We start from the raw sequence: 26,022 nt of genomic DNA, 5'->3' as shown, positions 1-26,022 counted from the left end.
TCAATTATATTTCAATAAAACTGGAAAAAATTTCAATTTTTCTGTGGTTAGTTTCAGCAGAGCACACAGCAAGTAGATAATACATATTCACAATTGCATTGGACAAACTTAGGACAAATTCTTTTCACAATAACTATAATGAAATTGGAAAAAGCAAGCATTTCTACTTGGTTTCAAGTTAGACTTCCATTTCAATTTATAATATCCGAGGGTTTGCTGAACATCAAAAAGATGCAAGTTCTCCCTGCAGCGCTCAATTCTATGCTGGAACATAATAGATGTTAATTAAGTATTTTTTGGATAAATTAATGCTCTTTATTCTCACCTCCAATTAGATTCACGATTATTTACATTTACCCATCCCTTGATCAGTAATTAGGACATATTTAATCTCTTCATGAGATAAATCTTACATATCTATATAAGTAGAGACTCTATAGGCTTAGTATCAAAATAAATTATTCCAGCTCTAAGTGAAGAAGTAAACATACTATAGGAAGGTACACAGTTCAGGACACATGGAAAAACAGATTTTGAAATTTCTACTACTCTTTTCTTCACATTTATGTACATTTTCATGAAAACTCTACCTACTGGTAAATGCAGGACAGAAAATTCATAGTATTTTTTGTTTATCTAAAGATATTTTGAGGATTTTCCTGATGCCCCAGTGGTTAAGACTTCACCTTACAATGCAGGAAGTACAGGTTTGAACCCTGCCTGGGAAGCTAAGATCTAAGTGTCTTGTGCCTCATGACCAAAAAGCCAGAACATAAAACAACAGAAGCAATAGCGTAATAAATTCAATAAAGACTTTTAAAAAATGGTCCACATGAAACAAAATCTTAAAAAAAAAGATGTTTTGTAAGTCAAATCATTATGCTGTGTACTCTAAAATGATATGGTTCTTTACATCACTTAAATCTCAATAAACTGAAAAGACTACAATATCCAAAACACACAAAAGAGATATTTTGAATCAATTATAAATGATCTGTTTAGATATACACTTATTTTGTACTATAAATAGAATGGAATAAGGAAACTGAAGACAGATCAGAGTGTACCCCACATACCTTGAATTGAAAGAATGTAATTTTTCTGTGCTTTTCCCTCCATATTTGAGGCAATGCATGTATAGTTTCCACTATCTGAATGTTGGGACCTGGCAATTTGGAGTTTGCTTCCCCCAGACAAAATATGAACTTCCAGTGAGCCAGAATTTTCTAGTGGTAGAAACAAAGCAAATCATAAAAAAGCTTTTATTTTAATGTCTCTACAATTCACCATAAAAATGTCTGACTTTATGTGATAAATGTATTTCTTAAAGGTCCTCCCTTTGTACTTTGATTTTAAAGGACCGCCTTAGTTTTTGAAAAAGACAAGGAGAAAAATCTCTGTAAAATGAAGACTCTTTTGTAAGTTTATATTCTAGTACATTAGGCTTTCTGAACTAAACATAGCTATGTGCACAGTACTGAACATGTGCTAGTTTATTAACCTAATGAATGAGGAGCAAAAGAAAACAATCATAAGAAATGCACAGCTACATTACCTATGGGTTTGTGGTTCTTCAACCATGCTATGGAGGGAGGTGGGAGTCCAGTAGCATCACATGTTAAAGTAACAGGATTGCTGACTGTCTCCACAGTGACTTCGTTTTCAGGCCCTTCAATACTGGGTGGCACTGTAAAAAGACAGAAGAAAATCATGTGTCCTCATTAAATTAATTCAGGATACTTTCTTTCATTTGCATATCTGGGGGAAAAAAGACTTGTATTAGAGGCAGATGCTCACCATATACATTGAGGTGGAAATTTTTATCATCCCGTCCTGCTACATTTATAGCTCTACATACATACTGGCCTGTGTCAGATACCTAAAAGAAAAAGATACTATTGTATGTGCTCCATTAAGTTACAGATGACCAATCACACTGTTCAAGTGTAGATTAAATCATCAGTCATCTTTATGCTCAAATGCCCCAGTCCTAATTGCCTTCTACAATCCTGCTTTTTCTTTTAAATGAAAAAATGAAGATAATGGCATTGATGATGTAATTTTTTTTAATGAAAATAATTTTTTAGTGTAGTAAAGGAAAGATACAACTTCCAATTCTCTCTTCCATAATCCCACCGAGGAGTCACGCATGACATACAAACAAAAATAAAAGATGCACCTCAGCTTTTGCGATGTGCAGCATTTGTCCATCGGCCAAAATCGCCAGGGGAGCAGAGTCTGTTAGCATCCGTCCATTCTTATACCAGGTGATGACTGGAGGCGGGACAGCATTCGATTCACACTCCAGTGATACTGAGGTCCCCTCTCTTACATTAACTACAGAAAGAGATTCGCTTCCATGATCTTTAATGCTTGGGGGCACTGAAGGAAGAAAACAGAGGTTTTGTTTTTTCCATTAAGATGCGCAGATAGAAAATACCTAATACCAGTTTAAAAATGAAAGACTCTTATGAGAAGAGTATAAACAAACCATAAACAGTCAGGGAAACTTTTTTCTTGCTTTCCCCAGCTTGGTTGATAGCTATACAAGTGTATTCACCACCATCAGATACCTTGGCCCGGATAATTTGCAAAGTTCGACCACCTGTGGGCAAATACAGTGCAAATTGAAGAGCGGTATAGAAATTGTTGTAATAACTAGTTTATCAACAAGATAAATAACAAAATATATCCTTTCCCTTAGAGAGAAATCTATATATATTAATAGAAGCATTTCATATACAAAATGAAAGAATTCAATCAGTTTTCTTGGATCCTTGGATCCTTTCATTATTACTCTGAAAGTTAAAGTGCTAGGCACTCAGTCATGCCTGGCTCTTTTTTGTGACCACATGGACTATAACCCACCAGTCTCCTCTGTCCATGGAATTTTCCAGCAAGAATACTAGAGTGGGTTGCCATTCCCTTCTGCAGGGGATCTTCCCCACCCAGGGATTGAACTCAGGTCTCTCACACTGCAGGTAGACTCTATCATCTAAGCAACCAGGTAAGCCCATTACTTACTCTGCTTCCTTCTAAAAGAAAAAATTATTAAAAATTTATCTCCAGTAACCAAATGTGGATAACAGAACTGTTTCATACAGATTCTTCTGAGTAAACAATAATTGTACTACAGTCAGTATACGTTAAGTATTTCTGGTTTAAATCTCCCACGGTACGGAAGTGGCTATCCTCTGTTAGTCAATTTATCTACCCTTCAGGAGCTTTAGTACTGATTAAAAACAACCAGTGAATTTATCCAATGAAAGCACTATTTCGTAAACTTATCATCCCCAAGGGATTAGTAAGCAGCTCTGTTCCCAAATTTCATAATTTTCTGAAGCAGACCTTGTTACTGTACATTCCCACTCAACTCATAAAAGTCTACACGGTTTCATCCTAACAGCCCCAAACGGCTAGAGAGAGGCATTTAACGTGAACAAATGAACGTAGCAAGACAAAAGTCTGGAAAGAGACTAAGTTGAAATTCCATTTGTATTAAAAATAAAGAAAAATGAGAAAGTGTTGCCTACTTTAAAAGAGTACTAAGTTCCTTACCAGGCACAATGAGAGCATTTGTGTTTAGTTTGATAGGCTGTTCATTCTTGAGCCAGCTGAGATCAGGAGGTGGAAAACCAGAGACCTCACAGGTCAAAGAGATGAAATTGTTCACCACAACAGTGAGATTTTCAGGGTTAGGACCAATGATACTTGGAGGAACTATAATAGTAAATATATTAAAAGTGAAATATGTTAATATTAAACATATTAAAAGTGAAAAATGAGATTATCAATAATACATACTCCAATTTATTAATATAAGCCCAACCACTATACTCTGCTAAAGCACTGAGTTAATGATACTAATTATTTACCTTTCTTCTTAGAATTCCCTAATGCCTTCATCAAATTCATGTACATCAGTTTTGTTTTTTCCAATTGAAAGAAAATACTAGAATTTTTAAAGGCAGAATTATTGTGCATTTTATTTGTAAAATGTAATTGGAAGTTCTTAAGATGGTTTTGTCAATGTACAAAGATCTAATACTGCTTTTTATTAAATATATTTGAATATTCTGGCTTTTAATATTATATCCTTAAAGTTTTTATTTTCTTGTTTATAGTAATACTAGACATTTTATTTTAGGGTATCTATCTGTAAATTATACAGATAATTTCCACAATGTAAATAAATGACTTTCAAGATGAGCAAAATATTTAAGAAATAAACAATATAACGTCTTATTGTTCAACACCAAAAAAGAATTCCAAAAGCAAAAGCAGTACAGAAAAAAGAAGAGTACAAATAAGATTAACAATGCAAATGACAATTATGTGTATTAAAACACACATTTATGGAACAATAGATGTTTTTATGAGAACACATGCATATTGAAGGAATAATATTATGGATTCAAATGACTTCCAAAGTGGGGCTGGGGTGGGAACAGGAGTGAGGAATGGGCATTAAAAATGAATGAATATATGAATGAATGAATAGATTTAAAGGCAGAGATAGGTCTCGCTCAGGCTAGCAAAGATAGTAAGACATGAGATAAAGAATGTAATGTAACATTCTATTATTATATTATACTCTATATTATTCTTTCTATGTATTATATTCAGATTGAGGTATTAAAACAGCATCAAAAAAAGATCAAAAAGACAAAATTGCTTTTTAAATATTACTATCAAACTTTTAATCACTAATTTTCAGGACCATTCATTGATACTTATTTCAGATGCTGTGCTAAGTGCTGATGCAGTACAAAAATATAATAGACTATAAAGAATAATTTGGTGGTAGTGACACTGAGCAAAAAAGTGACAGATAACATTTTTTTGAGTGATTATGCTGTGCCAGGCACTAAACACTTTATAATGCCATTTCATTGAAAGCTCGTAAAACTTATGTGTTAGATACAGTTCTTATCCTCTTATTATAGATGAGGAAGCTGAGACAGAGAGAGATTAGCATCTTGCCTAAGGTTTCACAGTCACTGGGAGAGACTGGTGTCTGGTTTAGAGCCCTCTTCTTAGCCACCATCTGATACTGCCTTGTAATTACAAGTGTGCATGCCTAGTTGCTCAGCCATGTCCGACTCTTTGTGACTCTGTGGACTGTAGCCTGTCAGGTTCCTCTGTCCATGGGGTTCTCCAAGAAGACAGAAAACAGGGATACCTTCCAGAAAGATAGCATGGCATATACAATGGTCCAAATGGGAAAAAGAATATGGCACCAGAAGGCTGACCTGACCAGAGTTTGAAGAGCAAGGTTGTTGGGGAGTTAGGCTGGAGAGTAGACAAGATACAAGGACTAAGTAGGATCAAGTCCTACAGGGTCTTCTGGGCATCATTAAGAACACTGAAATATAGCCCAAGGGAAGGAAAGCAGAAGAATGGTTTACTCAAAAATTCACTTAAAAGATACCAATCTGGCCACAGTGGAGGGAATTGGTGAGAAGGCTAAAAGGGACTCAGAAAGACCAGTTAGGTGACTATTGCTGTGATAAGTGCAAAAGATTACAGAGCTATGCTCAGGATGGTGTCGGAATGAACAGAAGAGTGAGTGGATCCAGGATGTTTTGTGGTAGAATATCCAGGACTCAATGCTTTGCGTGTGAGGTTTAAGGAGGAGGAGGAATCAAGGATGGCATTCCTTTTCCTGGCTTGAACAGTGGGAAGATGGTGATTCCCTTTACTGAGACACAGATCCCTGGAGGAGGAACACATTTTGGGGAAAAGGGAATAAGCTCAGTTACATACACGTGGTCTTACGAATGACTATCACACATTTGTATTGATATGAAGTAAATATCTGAATAGAAGAGTCTAGAGTTCCTGAGGGTGACCTGGCTGGAGATAAAACTTTGCCAACTATCCGCACATAAATGGTATCTGAAATTTGGGAATTCATGAGATCACATGATGCGTGAGGAAGAGCTTGAAGAAATGAGGTTGAGGGCTTAGAAAAATAATGAGTAATAGTCAAGTAGGAAGGGAGGAACTAACAAAGGAAACTGGCAATGAGAGATTGGAAAGGAAAGATATAAATAAAGGACGTAGGTATCACATAAGCCAAAGGAAGAGAAATTTTGAAAAAGATAGTCAAATGCTCAAGAATGTCAAATGCTCAAAAGTAAGAAAGATAAAGCCTGGAAAATGCCTACTGGATTTTTGATGTCATTTCTTGAATTCAGTGAGCAGCTTCATTGGAGATGTGGGGGTGAAATCTGGTGAGTAGCGGTGGGAGGAATGAGCAGGAGTGAGGAGATGGAGATGGTAAATATACACAGCGATTAGAGGTTGTTTTGAAATCGGGGCAAAGAGAGGGAGGCAGCTGAAGGGAAATACTAGGTCCAAGGGAGAGTTTATTTTTATTTTTTAAGAGGGAAGAGAGAAGTAAATTTAAGTGCTCTTGGGAAAGAGCCAGTAAAAGTGTGAATTTCAGTACTGGAGAGGAAGAGAGGAGACTGTGGGATTTCTGAGGGGGTAGCGGCAGGGATCTAGAGCCAAGTCAGCCTTTGGAAGGCAGAGGAACTCTTCCATTCTGTGTTGTAACAGAAGGAAAGAAGAAATGGCAATATCAGACACAGCTGATATTGTCAACTTGATGGTAGGAATTAGAAGTGGTTTCTGCAATACGCCTTCTCTTTTCCCTGTAAAACAGGAGGCAAGGGTATTGACTGAAAGTAAGAGGTGGGCTGTGATGGACTGACGTTTGTGTCCCCCAAAAATTCATATACTAAAACACTAACTCTCAGTGTGGTTGTATTTGAAGACAGGGACTTGAAGAAGTGAAACATAAATGAAGTCATAAAGGTCATAAGCCTGATCCTACCAGATTACTGTCTTTATAAAAATAAGACAGCTGAAAGCTTCCTTGCTTTTTCCGTCCATGTGTGCTCATGGAAGGGCCTCATGAAGACAAACTGGTTATCTTCAAGCCAGAAAGAGCCTTCACCAAAGCTGAATCCTGCTGGAACCTTGATCTTGGACTTTCCAGCCTCCAGACTGGTGAGAAAATAAACTCTTCTTGTTTAACCACGTAGTCTCTGGTATTTTGTTAATGGCTGCCCGAGCTAAGACAGGGGCCATCTGGCATTCGAGAAGGTGTGAGTCACTCTGAAGTAGAGACATAAGGATGCACCCCAGCCAGTATAAAGAGCTCATTTCAAGCAGTACCTGTGAATTGATAACTCCAATATTCCTGATGCCAAGAGTTTCTCCAGCTAGGGTTACCTAACTGGGTATACATACAGAATTCAGTTGAGAGGTAATACAGAAAAGCAGCTAAGCTTAAAGCCTCTGGAATCAGATTGCTGCTGCTGCTGCATCACTTCAATCGTGTCGACTCTGTGCGACCCCATAGACGGCAGCCCACCAGCCTCCCCGGTCCCTGGGATTCTCCAGGCAAGAGCACTGGAGTGGGTGCCATTTCCTTCTCCAATGCATGAAAGTGAAAAGGGAAAGTGAAGTCGCTCAGTCTGTCCGACTCTTCGCGACCCCACGGACTGCAGCCTACCTGAGTTAAAATACTGGTTTTGTATTTGCCAGCTGTGTAACTTTGGCCATGTTTATCTCACAGAGGCTCATCTTTTTCATCCGTAAAAGAGATATATAATAGGACCAAACCACCTGGGGTTGAGATAATTAAGTAAAATAACATATATAAAAACACCTGGCACGTCATCTTGTAGGTATCAAGCAGTCAGTATGTTGCGTTGCTATATGTGGACCTGAGCTTTTATTAAGCAAGAGCACTGAGAAGACATGGGCTAAGAGCAGTAATCAATATGCTGGTCAATGAAGGTCAGGCTGGATGTGAAGGAAAGTAAAGACACCGAGGGTTGGGAAACATTGGAGGTCAACAGACTGAAGGTTAGAGACCAACCAGAACAAGCACTGCTGGGAAACAAATGGTATGGTTTTAGGGAAGCAATTTAAATGGCTTCTCCCCTACATGGATTTTCCAGTATTTAATCCAATATGAAGTATGGATTCCTAATGCAGTCAGGAGATCAAGACACCATGAACTGGCAACAGAGGAGAGCCCTCCTGTCCCATTCTTAACAGTAAACACTAATGGCAGCTGCCTCTCAATTCATGCAAGGTTCCCAACTCAGACAATTCTGCTATACATTAAGAAGAGAAACTGGATATAAAGGAAATATAATCAAGGAACAACAAATATTTGTTTAGCAACTACCATGTCCTTAGGTTTAGGAAGACCAAGGTCCATAAGAAATAACCATTTGTCTACAGAATTTATAATAAAGTTTTAAGATAGAGGTGAAGATACTGACATAGAAAGATAATAAAGTAGCATCTGTAACTACTAAAACTGGGTTTTTTTTTGTTTTTACAAGATGCTTTTGACCATGTAAAGAAAGAAAAATGAATCCTGCCTTGGGGGATCAGGAAAAATAATCAACACTTTTATTTTTCAACATTTATTCTACTGTACTTTATCGATTAGAATGTATACTTTCACAATGATTATTACTGTTTAATTCACTTTTTCTGGAAAATCATAATACATTATTACCATTTTGGTCAGATTTACTCAACAAAAGTTTCTAAGCACTGGGACTACAAAGATAGCACTGCCTCAAATCTGTTACACAGCATCAGTACCAGACATTGCTAGACATCAATACTTCCTACATATCACACCACAAAAGAATATCCATTGCGATAAATAAAAGTCTTTTGAAAGAAGAAATGTTTCACTCATGTCAAATTTCTGCTATTTTCAAAATGAGCTAGAATCTGGTATATGAATCACAGAGTGAGAGTAAGTGAAAGTCGCTCAGTTGAGTCTGACTCTGCGACCCTATGGACTATACAGTCCATGGAATTCTCCAGGCCAGAACACTGGAGTGGGTAGCATTTCCCTTTTTCAGGGGATCTTCCCAACCCAGGGATTGAACCCAGGTCTCTTGCATTGTAGGCAGATTCTTTACCAGCTGAGCCATGTGAATCAAACAGTTAAAGAAAATGTTATAATAATTGTTCACCATTTCCAATTTAATATTCTGGAAGCAGCTGTGTGTCATGAAAATAAAATTATTTATGGTTGACATCCAACAGCATTTTTAGCAAAAGCAAAAAAAACTAGTATTTATGGAGTGTCTAGCATTTATCGAAAACTTAAAATCTGATAAATGAATTAGATATATGGATGGTTCTTAGGAATTATTAAACTACACAAAGTGACTTTTTCTTCCTTGGGGAGTGTATTAAGTTCTGGAGGGTGTAATTCAACATGAATTCCATAACTGAGGACAGAAACTGGTTCCAATCACGCCCAGTGGGTAAATTTTCATGAGTAGAAGAGCTATTTTTGGTTCTTACTTCATATGAACTTACACTCTTTGGGATTTCAAATTTTGATTTTTTTTTTTTAACTTTCAAATACATAGGAGTAACTACTTTGTCTTAGGGGACTGAAATAATATAAAAACAGTCTTCCTAAAAGATTTGTACTTTATAAATCCCATAAGCTGTGGTAAGAAAGAAAGAAGGGGAAAGACTGAATGAATGCTGGCTCCACACATTGTTCAAGTTAAAAAATAGGAAATAAGCCTACATAATCTAAAACACAGTTTTCCTGCTTTTTCAAGCATACTCTAACAGATGTTTTTGGAACTGAGCTCTTACCATGAACATTGAGGTTAAAATATTTTTTGGCACTTCCAGCTGTGTTCTCAGCAATGCACACATATCTGCCGATATCTGTTATTTGACTATTTAGAACCTAAGGGGGAAAATGAAGCAATTTCAACTAAAACTTTTTAGAAAGCAGCTTGTCAATTTTGAGAATAAACAATCCATATTCTTTCTAGTTAATACCAGATAAACATAATAAAGAATTTTTATATGTAGCATGGCTGATGCTGGTTTTTATGAGGTCAATTAAATAAATATTTATAAAGATTTCTAATCAGAAAAGGCAATTTTGTACATACTGGCATATTGACTAAGAAAAGTCCCAAGTCTTTCTCCCACTTCCCCATCTACATCCCTGCCCATGTGACTACATCACTGGAAATTCCTCCCATCAGGAAGTGGGATAAAGATGTAGAATTTGTGTTGGCCTTGTGATCAGCTTTGACCAGCAGAGTGTGATGGATGTGACAGTGTTCCATTTCAAACCTAAGCCTTGTGCACTTCCCCCCACTCATCTGGAAGCCTGCCACCACTCTTTGAGGAAACCAGGATTAGCCTGCTGGAAGGTGAGAGATCACATGGGAAGGGTCATCCTAGTTATTGCAACTGAGGCCCCAGAAACATGCAAGAGCCCAGCTGAGATCAGCAGAGCCACTAAATCCAACCCACAGTATGTAGACACTTGAGTAAGCCTTGCCAAGACCAGAAAATCGCCCAGTCAACCAGAAAGAAGGCTTGTGAGCCGAATAAATCCCTATTATTTTAAGCTGTTCGAAGTGGTTTTACACGGCAAGAATATAGTAGCTATGTCTTTAAATTATGCAGACATTTCTATTGATCTACATATCTTTTAGCTCTAGCCAACGGAAATATTTTAGCATTTAGCTAGAGGTTTAACGTGCATCACATAGAAAAAGTCATGATGTTTAGAAGATATTTAGAAAATTCAAGATTACTTATAAGCAGTGAATCCCATACTTTTTTTTTTTTTTTAAGAACTCCATGAGATATGTTCTGGGTTGGATTCCCTGATGCTTAAATTCTTGGACCTACAGAACATCATTAATATGTTCAAGAAATAATTTCTTAAGTTGTGTCCTAACAAAAGAGTTGGCGTTATTTCTACAAGTGCCTATCTTTCTTTTCGGACACTTGAAAAGAAAAAAATAAGACATGCCCATTAGTACACAGTAATTCAGGATATTTATATGGTTTCTATTATTATCAACTCTTTGCCAACAGAGGACAAATTTTAATCTACATAGAACCTTACACCATCTAGAATCTTATCATCAGAAATATGCAATGAAAAGATTATAATAATTCACTTATAATTTGATGTTTAACACAGAGGCCATATTACAGTAAATTTAGGTGTATGTGTGTGAATGTACAGATGAATTCTGGAAATATTCACATAAAACTGTTAACAGTGGTCACCAGTGATAATGAGAAAAGAATGAGGAAGAATAATTGTATTTTATATCCTTTTTATGATGTGTTGTTTTTTCATAAATGGGGACTGAAGCCCACCAGGCTCCTCTGTCCATGGAATTCTCCAGGCAGGAATACTGGAGTGGGTAGCCTATCCCTTCTCCTGGGGATCTTCCTAACCCAGGCATCGAACCGGGGTCTCCTGCACTGCAGGCAGATTCTTTACCAGCTGAGCTACCAGGGAAGTCCACAAATATTTATAAACCAGTACAAATTATTTTTAAAAGCAAAACACAGTGATTATAAAATACAAACTCATAGCTATTTTTAAATTAGATTGTTTACTGTTACCTGTAGAATTCTCCCATTAGATAGAAATTTATGACGCTCATCTTCTAGCAAGGGCTGCCCATCTTTTTGCCAGGAACTCCTTGGTGTGGGACTGCCACTGAATAAACACTCCATCAGCACACTCTTGTTCACCAGCACGGTGACCTCTTCAGGGAGATCACCATTTGCTCCCTTGATAACTGGCGGCACTAATAAGTGATTGAAACAAAGAGAAAAGACAGGAAGCAAAGTCCTTTCTAAATTATTCTAGCTTTATGACAATTTTTAAAAGTTTGGGATAAGAGAGAAGCAAAAGTTGAAGAATCCATGATCCTGAAGTAACATTTTACATTAATAAATCACGGTGGTGATTAAAAACTATGTAAATTTGGGTTTACTTTTTCCTTCCCCACCTATGCTGGACTCCCAAAGTTTGCTTCCCATTTAGGTTAATACTAATTATTACCTTTCTGCACCACCCTCACAGGCTCCCCTCCCCACCCTTAGGTCACATTATAATTTTTTTTTTTTAATCTCTGATCCCAGGTTGATGAGGGTGGGTGCAGAAAGCAATGATGAAACCAAGTAGCTCCAACTTCAATGTTTGACTGTCTATACACCCCTCCCTCGTGGTGGAAATGTCAAATGTTCTGTTTTCCATGGGCCCAAAACACCACCCCAACCACTGTTTCTCTTACTCTCATACTTAAGGAAAGGACTAAATACATTTGATATGTGTTCCCACATATCCTTACCATCTCAAGGGATGGCATTTCACTACCATGGAAGGTAGTGAACCCTAGCTGACCCCTCTTGGTTTCTTGACTGCATTTTTCACCTATTCTAAGACTTGCTCCATCAATCTTGCACCTTCCTCCCATCTGCACACACACTAGAAACTAACCTGTCCCTGTCTGTTGGAGCATTTTCCTTGATCTATAAGCAAGTTCAAAACTCTCTTAAAGATATTATTTCAGACAAGCGCTTTCCTACAACTCAATTTCACGTCTTCCTGCCTCTTCAAAATCTCCTAAGAGTAGTTTATATTTTTTCCTTTTCCATCTGATTATTTGCTCAGTATACATCCTTCTGGTCTGTGGTTGAGTACTACACCATACTAAAAAAAAAAATTGATCTTTTGAATTTCACCAATGATTTTTTAGTTTCAAAGCCAAATGACCTTTTTTAGTTTTCATTTCTTTAAATTTGCTTTGTTCGTGGTGATGCTTCCTATGGCCCACTTGACTTTGCACTCCAGGATGTCTGGCTCTAGAGGAGTGATCACAACATCATGGTTATCTGGGTCATGAAGATCTTTTTCGTACAGTTTTTCTGTGTATTCCTGCCACCTCTTCTTAATATTTTCTACTTCTGTTAGGTCCATACCATTTCTGTGCTTAATTGTGCCCATCTTTGCATGAAATAGTCCCTTGGTATCTCTAATTTTCTTGAAGAGATCTCTAGTCTTTCCCATTCAACTGTTTTCCTATATCTCTTTGCACTGATCACTTAGGAAGGCTTTCTTATCTCTCCTTGCTATTCTTTGGAACTCTGCATTCAAATGGGTATATATTTCCTTTTTTCCTTTGCCTTCAGGTTTTCATCTTTTCTCAGCTATTTGTAAGGCCTCCTCAGACAACCATTTTGCATTTTGTATGTCTTTTTATTGGGGATGGTTGATCCACAAACCTCCATCCATAGTTCTTCAGGCACTCTGTCTATCAGACCTAATCCCTTTAATCTAATTGTCACTTCCACTGTATAATTGTAAGGGATTTGATTTAGGTCTGCCAAAGAATTGATGCTTTTGAACTGTGGTGTTGGAGAAGACTCTTGAGAGTCCCTTGGACTGCAAGGAGATCCAACCAACCCATTCTGAAGGAGATCAGCCCTGGGATTTCTTTGGAAGGAATGATGCTAAAGCTGAAACTCCAGTACTTTGGCCAACTCATGCGAAGAGCTGACTCATTGGAAAAGACTTTGATGCTGGGAGGGATTGGGGGCAGGAGGAGAAGGGGACAACAGAGGATGAGATGGCTGGATGGCATCACTGACTCGATGGACGTGAGTCTGAGTGAACTCCAGGAGTTGGTGATGGACAGGGAGGCCTGGCATGCTGCGATTCATGGGGTCACAAAGAGTCGGACACGACTGAGTGACTGAACTGTATGAAGGGTGTAGTGGTTTTCCCTACTTTCTTCAATTTAAGTCCAAATTTTGCAATAAGGAGTTCATGATCTGAGCCATAGTGAGCTCCTGGGAATTCCAGCTGAGCTATCTTAAACCTTAAAAAATGATGCTGTGAAAGTGCTACAGTCAATATGCCAGCAAATTTGGAAAACTCAGCAATGGCCACAGGACTGGAAAAGGTCAGTTTTCATTCCAATCACAAAGAAACGCAATGCCAAAGAAAGTTCAAACTACCTCACAATTGAACTCAACTCACATGCTAGCAAAGTAATGCTCAAAATTCTCCAAGCTAGGATTCAACAGTATATGAACCAAGAACATCCAGTTGTTCAAGCTGTATTTCGAAGAGGCAGAAGAGCCAGAGATCAAATTGCCAACATCCATTGGATCATCGAAAAAACAAGAAAGTTCCAGAAAAAACATCTATTTCTGCTTTATTGACTACACCAAAGCCTTTGACTGTATGGATCACAACAAACTATGGAAAATTCTTAAACGGATGGAAATACCAGAACTCCTTACCTGCCTCTTGAGAAATCTGTATGCAGATCAAGAAGCAACAGTTAGAACCCGACACAGAACAATGAATTGTTTCCAAATTACGAAAGGAGTACGTCAAGGCTGTATACTGTCACCCTGTTTATTTAACTTATATGCAGAGTTGATCAGGTGAAATGCCGGGCTGGATGAAGCACAAGCTGGAATCAAGAGTGCTGAGAGAAATATCAATAACCTCAGATACACAGGTGACACCACCCTTATGGCAGAAAGTGAAGAAGGACTAAAGAGCCTCTTGATGAAAGTGAAAGAGGAGAGTGAAAAAGTTGGCTTAAAACTCAACATTCAAAAAGTGAAGATCATGGCATTTGGTCCCATCACTTCATGGCAAACAGATGGGGAAACAGTGACAGACTTTCTTTTCCTGGGCTCCAAAATCACTCCAGATGGTGACTATAGCCATTAAATAAAAAGACACCTGCTCCTTGAAAGAAAAGCTATGACTAACCCTAGACAGCATATTAAAAATCAGAGAGATTACTTTGCTGACAAAGGTCCGTCTAGGCAAAACTATGGTTTTTCCAGTAGTCATGTATGAATGTGAGAGTTGGACTATGAAGAAAGCTGAGTGCCTTAGAATTGATACTTTGGAACTGTGGTACTGGAGAAGACTCTTGAAAGTCCCTTGGACTACAAGGAGATCCAACCAGTCCATCCTAAAGGAAATCAGTCCTGAATACTCATTGGAAGGACTGATGTTGAAGCTGAATCTCCAATACTTTGGTCACCTGATGCAAAGAACTGACTCATTGGGAAAGACCCTGATGCGGGGAAAGACTGAAGGCAGGAGAAGGGGACAACAGAGGATGAGATGGTTGAATGGCATCACGGACTTGATGGACATGAGTTTGTACAAGCTCCGGGAGTGGGTGATGGACAGGGAAGCCTGGTATGCTGCAGTCCATGGGGTCGCAGAGTCGGACATGACTGAGCAACTGAACTGAACTGAAATTTGCTTTAGCATTCCATACTAAACCCACTTCTGGATAACCTTTTCTATGCCTTGGATTCTATGACTTCGTAGATTTCATAAACTCCTCAGATTGGTCCTCCTCTAATCTACTTTCTTTGTCCTGTCTCCTACTTGTAAATGATGGTACAATGATCTTCTTGATCTTCCACTCTATCTATAACACTTTCTGTTGAAAAATCTAATACCTCTGAATATCACTTGTTGGTGTACAACTTTCAAACCTATATCCTCAGTTCAATTCTCCCTCCTGTGTTGTAGTTCCATATTTCCAACGTCTCTTTCAACATCTTCCTGAGTATCTTGGTACCATGCTAAATTCAACATATCCAAAACAATGCTGATTTCATTCTTCTCGAGTCATGTTGTTTTCCTAAATCTTCTCTTTTTATTACTCTTTCTGTAATTTTCTCAATCACACAGGACAAAAATCTGTTTCATCTTATACTCTCAGATAAGTGCCTACCGCTTCATATAGTCTAATCACTTCCTCTATAAAAACTATCATACCAACTGATTCCTATACATTCCCACGGCTACTTCTCCAGCTTAGCTCCTTCTAATGAAAACGTCTACTTTTTTCCTGCTTCTTCTACCATCCCCTCTCTTTCCCCTTAAAGGTACAATACTTCTACTCTCAGTCCATGCATTCATAACATGTCCATGGTCCAAGGGTGGACATATAAATTATGCCTTATCAGTGAGGCTTCTTGGCCTCTGTAATTGGTTCAGATATGGATATGTGACTCATGCTTGGCCAATTAAAGCCACAGAAATCCAATTTTAGGATTTCAGTTGTAAATACTGGGAAAGAAAAGCAAGCCAGGAGAAAGTTCAGTGGATCTCTTCTGAATCACAGAAGTTAGACATGATTGCAGCCTGGGAGTTTTCAGGTTCATGGATCAGTGATTCTCTCTCTCTCTCTTTTTTAATTTAAGCCAGTTTCTTATTTGATAGTTCAGGCATACTAACTAAGGTGTTCTCAATTTGTATACGACAACTCCCTGGGAGAATTATCAGTTTCTGCTTATGTCTCTAAAATGCTGAGTGCAACGTCATGCAAACATTAGTCCCTCAAAAAACTTTTGAGAGAAAGAATGCATCATAAGCAAAAAACAAACTCACAGAGTACACGGACATCATACTGAAGGGAATCTTCTCCAGCCTCATTCACAGCCACACACACGTATCTCCCAGCATCTTCTACTTTAGCCCGAGGAATTTGTAACACTCGCCCTCCTGAAAACAGATCCCAATACATACGTTTACTTCTCTAAATCTTACAGTGAAAGTGGTCATAAACAGAGATATAACTTTTCAGGTCTAATGACTTCCTCACATTTTCTTTTAAGGCTCTCCATCCAGTGTTCCACTGTTAACCCCACATACCACATTTATACCACACAGTGCATTGCTGAAAAGTGACCCAGCATATAAATGAGACCTCCTGAGAACTAAAGAGCTTGTGTAGATTTTCCTATAGGGAGCAATGTTGCTCTATGCCCTGCTCATGTTCCATGTGGAATGCTGTTATGTGGTGACTTCTTGCTTTTACATAAAATTCTAAACACATGTGAGAGGAGCCCAGCAGGTCACAAAGAGTCAGACATGACGTACTGACTATACAGTAACAAACAACAACAACAAAAGAAGTTTACACTGTTGGAGACAAGTACTGATTTGAGCAAATAATAGCCAAGGATATAAAAGGTATAAAGTATACCATTATACATATGATTTTGAAAGAATAATATATTTTCAAACTTTTCATGATGGTGTAATTTCAAACAGAGAAAAGTCACAATATTTATATAAAATTTTATCTATATTTATCAAGTATTTATATTTCAATCCATTAGTTTGATCTCTGTCATATATATGTACATATTAACTTTTATTTATATATATAAATATATAATACTCTCAAATGATTTAGAAAAAGATTACATATATATATATTAAAATTTGAGAGCAAATTGTTAACATGTTTCATCTTTACCCCTAAATACTCACAAATCTATATTTCATAAAACAAGGATAATCCCTATATAATGATAGCATCCAGTCCCATCACTTCATGGCAAATAGATGTGGAAACAGTGGCTGACTTTATTTTTCTGGGCTCCAAAATACTGCAGATGGTGACTGCAGCCATGAAATTAAAAGACGCTTACTCTTTGGAAGAAAAGTTACGACCAACCTAGACAGCATATTAAAAAGCAGAGATATTACTTTGCAAACAAAGGTCCATCTAGCCAAGGCTATGGTTTTTCCAGTGGTCATGTATTGATGTGAGAGTTGGACTATAAAGAAAGCTGAGCACTAAAGAATTGATGCTTTTGTTGGAGAAGACTCTTGAGAGTCCCTTGGACTGCAAGGAGATCCAACCAGTCCATCCTAAAGAAGAACAGTCCTGTGTGTTCATTGGAAGGACTGTTGTTGAAGCTGAAACTCCCATACTTTGGCTACCTGATGCGAAGAGCTGACTCATTTGAAAAGACCCTGATGCTGGGAAAGATTGAGGGCAGGAGAAGGGGACAACAGAGGATGAGATGGTTGGATAGCATCACTGACTCGATGGACATGGGTTTGGGTGAACTCTGGGAGTTGGTGATGGACAGGGAGGCTTTGTGTGCTGCGGTTCATGGGATCACAAAGAGTCAGACACGAACTGAGTGACTGAACTGAACTGAATGATAGTATAATGATCAATATGTAAAATCAAGAAGAAAACTACTATTGAACCAGAGTCCATATTCAAATTTCATTATCATTACATTGTCTTTTATATCTATTTTTTTCCTAAGCTCAGATCCAATATAGGATCACATACTATATCTAGTCATCATTTCTATTTAGTCTCTTTTTTTAATCCAAGATTCTTTTATTTAATTGAGATGAAGTTTACATACAGTGGAAGGCACTGGACTTTAAATGTATAGTTTGATAAATTTTGACAAGCCTATTTGAATGTTTGCTAAAAGTAAACAGAAGCCTTGAAAATATTATTATTCCACAATTTAAACATCTCTTTTTCCATCATAAACTATGTAATAACTGAAATATCTGAAACTAATAATCTTTATGATTGATTTATGAGAAATGCATTTAATAACTAAGTAGTAACTATCTGCAAATATACTTTAGAATTTATCATTAATAATGTATAGAAACAGAGCTGATTATTTCATCTCACTATATAGAAAAATGGAGGCACTTGGAGCCAAAAGACTTTAACTTGATAGAATGATTCCATAGTAGATCTGAAAATTAAAGGTGTTCTATCCTATGTCAAATTTTCAGCCTAGACTCTCCTAGCTTGAAGGTACATAGATACCAGTGGCCATAAAATCAATCAATTCGACTGGTCTTATGGAGAAGGGAAAGGCTACCCACTCCAGTATTCTGGCCTGGAGAATTCTATGGACTGTATAGTCCATGGGGTCACAAAGAGTCGGACACGAGTGAGTGACTTTCACTTCACTTCAGTAAATGGAAATCACATCTGACAGAGATTCAGATTTTCACCCTCTTCCTAACCGTGTTTACCTGGCAAAATCAGTACTCTCTCACTTGAGGTCAGAGGGTGGCCATCTTTATACCATGTCAGTGTAGGAGCGGGGGCAGCGTTAGTCTCACAATAGAGAGAGATGGGATTGTTGATGATCACGTCCTTGGCTTCACCTCTCCTGCCAGTGTCCACCATGTTTCCTATTTCCCAGAGCTTCTGAAAACTTGGAGGAACTATGGAGCAAAGACATGAAATTTTGGATTCATGTAAATGACAGTGTCAATCCATTAAAGAAAGATCTTGGCTGGTATTTTCACAAGAGTGATTTGTACGTGTAATAAATTAGACAATATGAAAATATTTTCAAGTACTTACACACCTACCAACTCAGCCCATAGCTAAAATAAAAAGTAGCAGACGGAAGTCAGAGCTGGTTCTCCAGCGGAAAAGCAAGAGTATGGAGCTCAGAATGTTGCGCTCATGTTCTGCTCTCCATTCCTGTTCAAAGGATCTAGCACTTAGAAGATAGACTGTCCTTAGGAAGGACCTACTCTTAATATAATAAACATGGCTAAAGAATATGATTATAGCAGGGAAAACTAATTTTGAGAAACCATTAGAAAATATTGGCTCAATAGAGCATTTCCCAGTGGTTTGTCTTATTAAGAAAGCCAAAGAAGATATGTAGCCAAGATTAAAAAGTGTATTAACAAAAATAAAGAGACATTCTCAAAGTTTTCTGGGTGAGAACTATGAACTAAGAAAATAATTTATCTTATTTAGTATTCAGCACAATTCTACAAGGCGTTAATTTTAAAAGTAAAGGAAAAGGGGCTTAAAATATGTAGGAAACTCACCAAGTCACAAAGCTTGAAGGAGCCTAAGTCATCAGATTCCAAGTCTTACTACTTCAAAATCTGATATAATGTTACTCTGGCTTTCTGATAAACTTTACAATATAATGTTAGGGGAAAGCTAATGTAACAGAGAAGTATGTATTGGGTGATCCCAATTTATAAATAACATACACATTTACAAAAATATATCAAAAGGAAATACACAAAATAACAGAAGTAACCCTGAATGACAGGATTATTTTCTGCTTTGTTATTTTTTTGAGTCCAAGTTTTCAGTAATGACTTTATATTATTGTCAACAGAAAAAAAATATTAAAGCAAACTAAGGCAAATCTCTTTGTCATTGCTTTGCCAAATCATATAAATGAAATTATATTTAATAAGCGTATTAGTATTACCTTGTATATTCACATCAAAATCCAGCTCATCTTCACCTGCAACATTAGATGCTACACACGTGTATCGTCCAGTGTCTGATATTTGAGTCTCCTTGATTTGAAGTGTGTGTCCACTGGCAGCAATAGTAACATGATCATCTGATTTAAGGGGCTGTAATTCAATTATAATAATGTTATCATTAAGTACTCCAATAAATCCTCTAGGGGGCCATACAGTTGAGAGTTTTTATGATTCTTTAATAAAAATTAAAATGTAGGTCAAATAGAAATACTCAAAACAACAATAACAATTTACTTTGAATAAGCTGATTGTTTTTGAGCAATCATGTCTTTATTTACCGAAAATTATAGTTCATGTAGTTTATATCTGTGCTAGGTATTTCTGGGTGGTACATTTATAAACTATTTATGATGAAAAATGTTCTTAATGTATCATATCTATGTTGGAAAAAAATTACTTCAGCTGATCCCACATTGTAGTTAAGCAACTCTTATTATTTTGTAGCAAATGCTAGAGTTTTTTAAAGAAAGACTGAAGACATTAGCATAGCCTGATTAGATTTAAAAATCACTATTGCTCATTCAGAAACATCTTTACTTAATTAATGAAAAAATTTAACCTTGAGATATTTATATTATGAGGTTTTATTGATAACATTAGCTACATTTAATAGGACATTTCTCATATTTTAAACATTCTGTATATACTAAATTCCCTCTTATTTCTTGAAAATTTTAGTTCTTGGCTCACTGTTACTCCTTCTAATGATTTTTCTCATAATTCTTGGTGGTTTCAAACCCCACATAGGCAGCCAATGCTTTGTGCTCTCAGCTCCTTGAATTTTTTTTTTTTTTGTCCCAACACTCTCTCGGTCACTCAATAGGAGAGTTATACCTAGAACTTGATAATTATCAATAATCACACCTCTTCATAATCTCAGTTTCAAGTTCTCACCTTCTGACACCACCTCTTAACTTTCTAACTCATTTTCTCTAGCATACCAACTCCCATAATTTTTTGTTGCCACAGGAGGACCCAAAGTTCACTGAACTTGCAATCTTTTCATGATCCCTCACTCTCCTCATGATTCAGAGAAAGTCTATTATGGCAATCACTCCTTGCATAAACTTGCATTAAAAAAGGAATCAACTCCTTTCACCTTCTCTCTTTACTTGCCTAGCAAAACCCTAACCTTGATTGATACAAGTCTCTGCCCATTCTTTACATCCCTGGGTCTACTCCAGAAAGTGTCCTCTCTCTTGTGCGTCGTCATCAGTTGCTTTGTGCCCACTGGATGATTTCAGTCAGCATACAACAGTATAATTTCTGCATGAAAAACACTTCATTAGACTGCAGCCTAACTCCATATTTTTCCATTGTCTTTTATAGCCAGTGACTTTAAAACGTTTTCTACATTTTCTGTCTCCATTTCTCTCCATCTTTTCTTGAATCCTGCAATAAGATTTTTATCATTTCTACTTGACTGAAATGATATTGTCAAGGTCATCAGTGACATCCATGTTTCTCAATTTAATGGTCAGTTTCTCAGTCTTTATTTTACTTGATCAGTGGTATTTAACACAGTTTAACCTGCCTTAATTTTGACAACTGTATTTCCTTATCTTTTGGGACATTTCACTCCCTGCCCCACAACCTCTAAATGGAGGAGCTCCCCAGGGCTTAATCCTTGGACCTCTTCTCTTTCCACCTAATCGCACTCTCCCAGAGACCTCATGCAAAACTTTTGACTTCTCTCTTTCCCTCACATCCTGCTATCACCTTCATCCAAGCAACCAACTTCTATCTCTTGGACAATGGCAATAAATTCATTTCTGGACTTCCTCTTTCTTCAACCAGTAAAGAAGCCAATGCAATCTTTTAAAAATCTTTTAAGTCAGATCACTTCACTCCTGTGTTCAAAATTTTCCAGCGGCTTTCCATCAGTATGAGGCCAATAGATCTGTAAGCATTATAATCTGTGTGTGTGCTGTCACTCAACCCTGTCTGCCTCTTTGCGACCCCACGGACTGTAGCCCACCAGGCTCCTCTGTCCATGGGATTCTCCAGGCAAGAATACTGGAGTTGGGTTGCAATTTCCTTCTCCAAGGGATCTTCCCAACCCAGGGACTGAACCTGCATCTCCTGCATTGACAGGCAGAATCTTTACCAGTGTGCCACCTTAGCTCTAAGTACGATCCGACCCTCCGTTAATCTTTTGCTCTCACCTTCCTTTCTGTTTCCATTGATCGCTGCACTGCAGCCAAATGCCTCAGGCCCTCTGTCCCTTGCCAGTCTCTCTAGAATACTTTCCTCTCAGATATCTTATGTCTGCTTCCTTCAATTTCTTTGAGTTCAGCTCAAATATCACCTTCTCAATGAGGTCTTCCCTAGATAAATAGGAGATCATACTCCTCATACTTCCTATTCTTTCTGACTCAGTTTTCTCTATAACATTCACCCTTAAGCACTGTGTGTTTTACTTTTTTGTTGAGTTTCCTCCCTACCCAGGAAACTCCACAAAAGCAAAGGGTTTTTTTTTGTTTTTTTTTTCGGTCTCTTTCCTTCATAGTGGTATCGCCTGGATCTAAAATAGTGTTTGGCAAATACTATATGCTCAATAAATAATTTGGGATGCAATGAACCATTATTAATATCACATATAAAAATAGTATAATTTAAACTTTCCATGTCAAAGAAAAATTTCAGAGCATGAATAAACAAACACATAGATTCTATCAAAACTTATTGTGGTTAATGCTGCTGATAATTTTGGTGGCTTTTCTCAAAAACACTGTTTTATTCAAGCAGTGTTGCTTATCTGAGAAATGAACTAGCAGAAGAAATGATGTGGAAGATAAACCAAACCCAGTATTTTTTGTACACATTTTAGGGGACCAATTGCAAATCCTAAAAAATTTAGCAATTTAACTAAAGCATCATAATAGGATCAGTTTCCATCTGGATGTGAAACTAGTTTAACTGTTCATTATGAAACTTAAGAAAAACTGCCCTATTCCTAGTAAAATGAAAGATTTTGTCAAATTTTTATGTGTATATATGTATACGTGTGCATGTGTATAAAATGCAAGGAACAAAAGGTTTGAGGTAACATTAAAAATAAAATAATATTTCAAAAGAGAAAGGAATTATTTGATTCCAAGCAAACTCATATAGAATTGATATTGTTCATAAAGTGTGTTTGTAGTCAGAAATGAAACTGTAAACAGAACATGGTGGGAGTTCCATATTTTTCCTTTTGCAATGGCTTCCAGATGAAATTTGCTTATTTTATAAGAGATGATTTTTTTCTGGTCGCCAAGATTGCAAAATCCATCTGTGATATGAAAAAATAAATCTCCATCTTTCTGCGTCTTAAATTATGACTCTGACCTGAACATCTACAATTGGAATTTGACTGACTGTTTGGTTGATTATGTGTAAAACAGGACAAACATCAGCTTAGTTATGTCATATCTATATTAAGCAGTGTTAACAGTAGCTTAAAAAAAAATCTACTTTGATCTTAAAACACTAGCACATGTTTTTAAAACATGCATAGAAGTAAGTAAGTTGAATGAGATATAGTGTGTGGTCTGAAAGTCAGATTACATAATTGAAGGATGTGTCTTTCCATGGCCCCAGTTACCTCTACTGGGCACTTTATCATCACAGTTAGCTTTTTTCCTTCATCTTGAAATCTTAGGAATATTACCCTTTTGAAAAAGAGTTAAAAATGTTTAGAGAAAGTTCTGAATAAACTTAGTACCTGTGTTATACTGATCATTCTAATCTGACTCAACACTTTTTGTGTTTCTTCTCCACAAAGTTTGAAAAAACCACAGAGCACAAAAACCATTCACCAGTGGGAAGGTGGCTGGATTTTCAAAGACAGTTGCCAGTGTATAGTAAAACAGTCCTTCAAACTTTTTAGTGATGAAATAATATTAAAATTGTTGAATATGGTTCAATTTGTGTGTGTCTGTATACTCTAGGAGCATGGGATTGTTCTAATTTTAAGGTCACATTGATTCTCTGAGTTACCTGTGTCTGGGTGTTTTGTTTTTTTAATTTAATTGACAATTTTAGTCTATTAAAAAACATCAACAAAAGAAAAAAACTTGACTGGCCTGTCCATCCTTGTACCAGCTGAGGGATGCAGAAGGAATCGCATAGGCTTCACACTCCAAGGTCAGCGTGTTGTTTACCTTGATCTTCACTTCTCTAGGGGAAAGACCTGGCCCCAAGAGGTCTCCTTTATTGATTATGGGTGGAACTGCACACACACAAGTATTAAAATATTAAACATTAGTTCTTTTACTTTTTAAAAATTTTTTCTATTTTAATTTTTTTTATAATGTTGTGCAACCATTAGCACAATCTAATCTTTTAGTTTGGTCATGCCACATAGCCTGTGGGATCTTAGTTCCCTGGCCAGGGGTTGAACCCATGACCCCTGCAGTGGAAGCCTGGAGTCTTAACCACTGGACTGACACAGAGGTCCCAAACATTAGTTCTTAAATTGGAATGTCATGTAAATCACAATTAGAACCACTTAAGAAAACAAGGAAATAACTTAGGCACTTGCTATGCTCTCCTTTCATCAAGGACCCAACTGAGCATTTTATGAAATGGCAGTGTTCGGACATAGAATGTGGAGAAAATTTTCTTTCTTCCCTCATCACTATAATGCTGCCAGTGAGGTTAACATGCTTCACAGAACAGTTAGTTTAGTTTGTTCTGGGTCCCCAAACACAGCCTGAGTATAACCCATAAAATGCATTTTATTAGTTCCTAAGGGGAATTATTCAATGAACAAAAGATAATTTAAAAGACGCTTTTCCTTTTTTTTTTAAAAAAAACTTTAATTGTACTCCTTATTAACAGTACTATTCTTTTTTTAAAAAATAAATCACTGTACAGTGGATATGCCCAAAGTCACTGACAAACTCATCTGAGGCTGCTGAATAAAGCATGCATATTTAAGGAACAGTTTTGAACATGAAAGTACTTCTACACAGCAAAATTCAGAAGAGGGCAATTCACAAGAAAAAAAAAAGAAGAACTTAAGAAAGTGCTACTGACAAGTTCTCCAAAATGTCAGTGACCAGATTCAGTGGGCTTTTCACATCTTGAAGCAATTGAGGTCATGGGCACAATGTTTAATTCAACTTCCAACTTAATGAAGAGAGTTGCATAAACGATCAACTTTAATGATGAATATAAATAATTATGAATCCAGAATGGAAAACAGAATTGAAACAGTTAAAAACCTGGAGAAAACTTGGAACATAGTGTTCTTTCAGAACTTACTGTAGACCTTCACTTCATAATGCTTTATCATCTCCCCTGCCTCATTAGTGGCTACACAAGCGTATCTCCCAGCATCGTCCTCCTGTGCATTTAGGATCTGCAGAGTCCTGCCTCCTGAAAAGCAACAGAACACCAAAGAACTTCTGAAGTCACATTGGCAGTGGGGTTTGCACAAACCACAATATAGATGGACAAAATACAATATAGATTGGTTGAGTCCTCAGCGGTCTGCTGTGGTAATGACTCTTCATGCTCATTCTGACCCTTCCCTGCCTCTTTGCACACACTGTAACTAAGGTTTTTTCTTTTTTTAGCATTTTTAAAATTAATTATTTTAATTGGAGGCTAACTACTTTATAATATTGTGGTGGTTTTTTGCCATACATCGACATGAATCAGTCATGGGTGTACATGTGTCTTTACAAACAGGTCTTCTGCCTTAATTATCTTCTTCCTCTCATCTACCTGGCCTATCAGTAAAGACTGATTTTGCTAAAACAGCTTATTAAAACATTTTTTTAAAAATTTATTTGCTGTGTTGGCTCTTACTTGCTGCATGTGAACTCTTAGTAGCAGCATGTGGGATCTAATTCCTTAAGGAGGAATCAAACCTGGGCCTCCTGCATTGCGATTGTGGAGTCAGGAACTGGACCACCAGGAAAGTTCCTAAACACAGTTTTTTATTATAATTTTTCTTCCTAAAAATTTTCAATGATTTTCAATTGACTGAAGTATAAAGTCAAAACTCTTAAATCTAGGCATTCAAAACAAGACTCCAACATTCCTTTCTG

At 37.1% G+C, this 26,022-nt stretch overlaps 1 protein-coding gene across 1 annotated transcript in view; it reads right to left on the bottom strand.

Annotated features, from left to right (window-relative positions):
- Positions 1 to 26,022, bottom strand: part of HMCN1 (hemicentin 1) — a 552,382-nt gene that overhangs the window by 133,149 nt on the left and 393,211 nt on the right. Inside the window, exons 51-63 of the mRNA XM_004013873.6 lie at positions 25,232 to 25,345; positions 24,049 to 24,194; positions 19,921 to 20,071; positions 18,704 to 18,898; positions 16,280 to 16,393; positions 11,458 to 11,645; positions 9,664 to 9,760; positions 3,559 to 3,720; positions 2,492 to 2,605; positions 2,180 to 2,382; positions 1,798 to 1,879; positions 1,556 to 1,687; positions 1,077 to 1,226 (exon numbers count right to left, since the gene is read on the bottom strand). Of these exons, the coding sequence (XP_004013922.3) occupies positions 1,077 to 1,226; positions 1,556 to 1,687; positions 1,798 to 1,879; positions 2,180 to 2,382; positions 2,492 to 2,605; positions 3,559 to 3,720; positions 9,664 to 9,760; positions 11,458 to 11,645; positions 16,280 to 16,393; positions 18,704 to 18,898; positions 19,921 to 20,071; positions 24,049 to 24,194; positions 25,232 to 25,345 (1,848 nt within the window). The remainder of the gene's footprint in view (positions 1 to 1,076; positions 1,227 to 1,555; positions 1,688 to 1,797; positions 1,880 to 2,179; positions 2,383 to 2,491; positions 2,606 to 3,558; positions 3,721 to 9,663; positions 9,761 to 11,457; positions 11,646 to 16,279; positions 16,394 to 18,703; positions 18,899 to 19,920; positions 20,072 to 24,048; positions 24,195 to 25,231; positions 25,346 to 26,022) is intronic.

This window comes from Ovis aries, chromosome 12 (assembly GCF_016772045.2).
Source record: "Ovis aries strain OAR_USU_Benz2616 breed Rambouillet chromosome 12, ARS-UI_Ramb_v3.0, whole genome shotgun sequence".
In the NCBI taxonomy this organism is placed as follows: Eukaryota; Metazoa; Chordata; class Mammalia; order Artiodactyla; family Bovidae; genus Ovis; species Ovis aries.
Note: the sequence above shows the minus strand (reverse complement) of the source record. Positions and strands in the feature narration are given on the sequence as shown.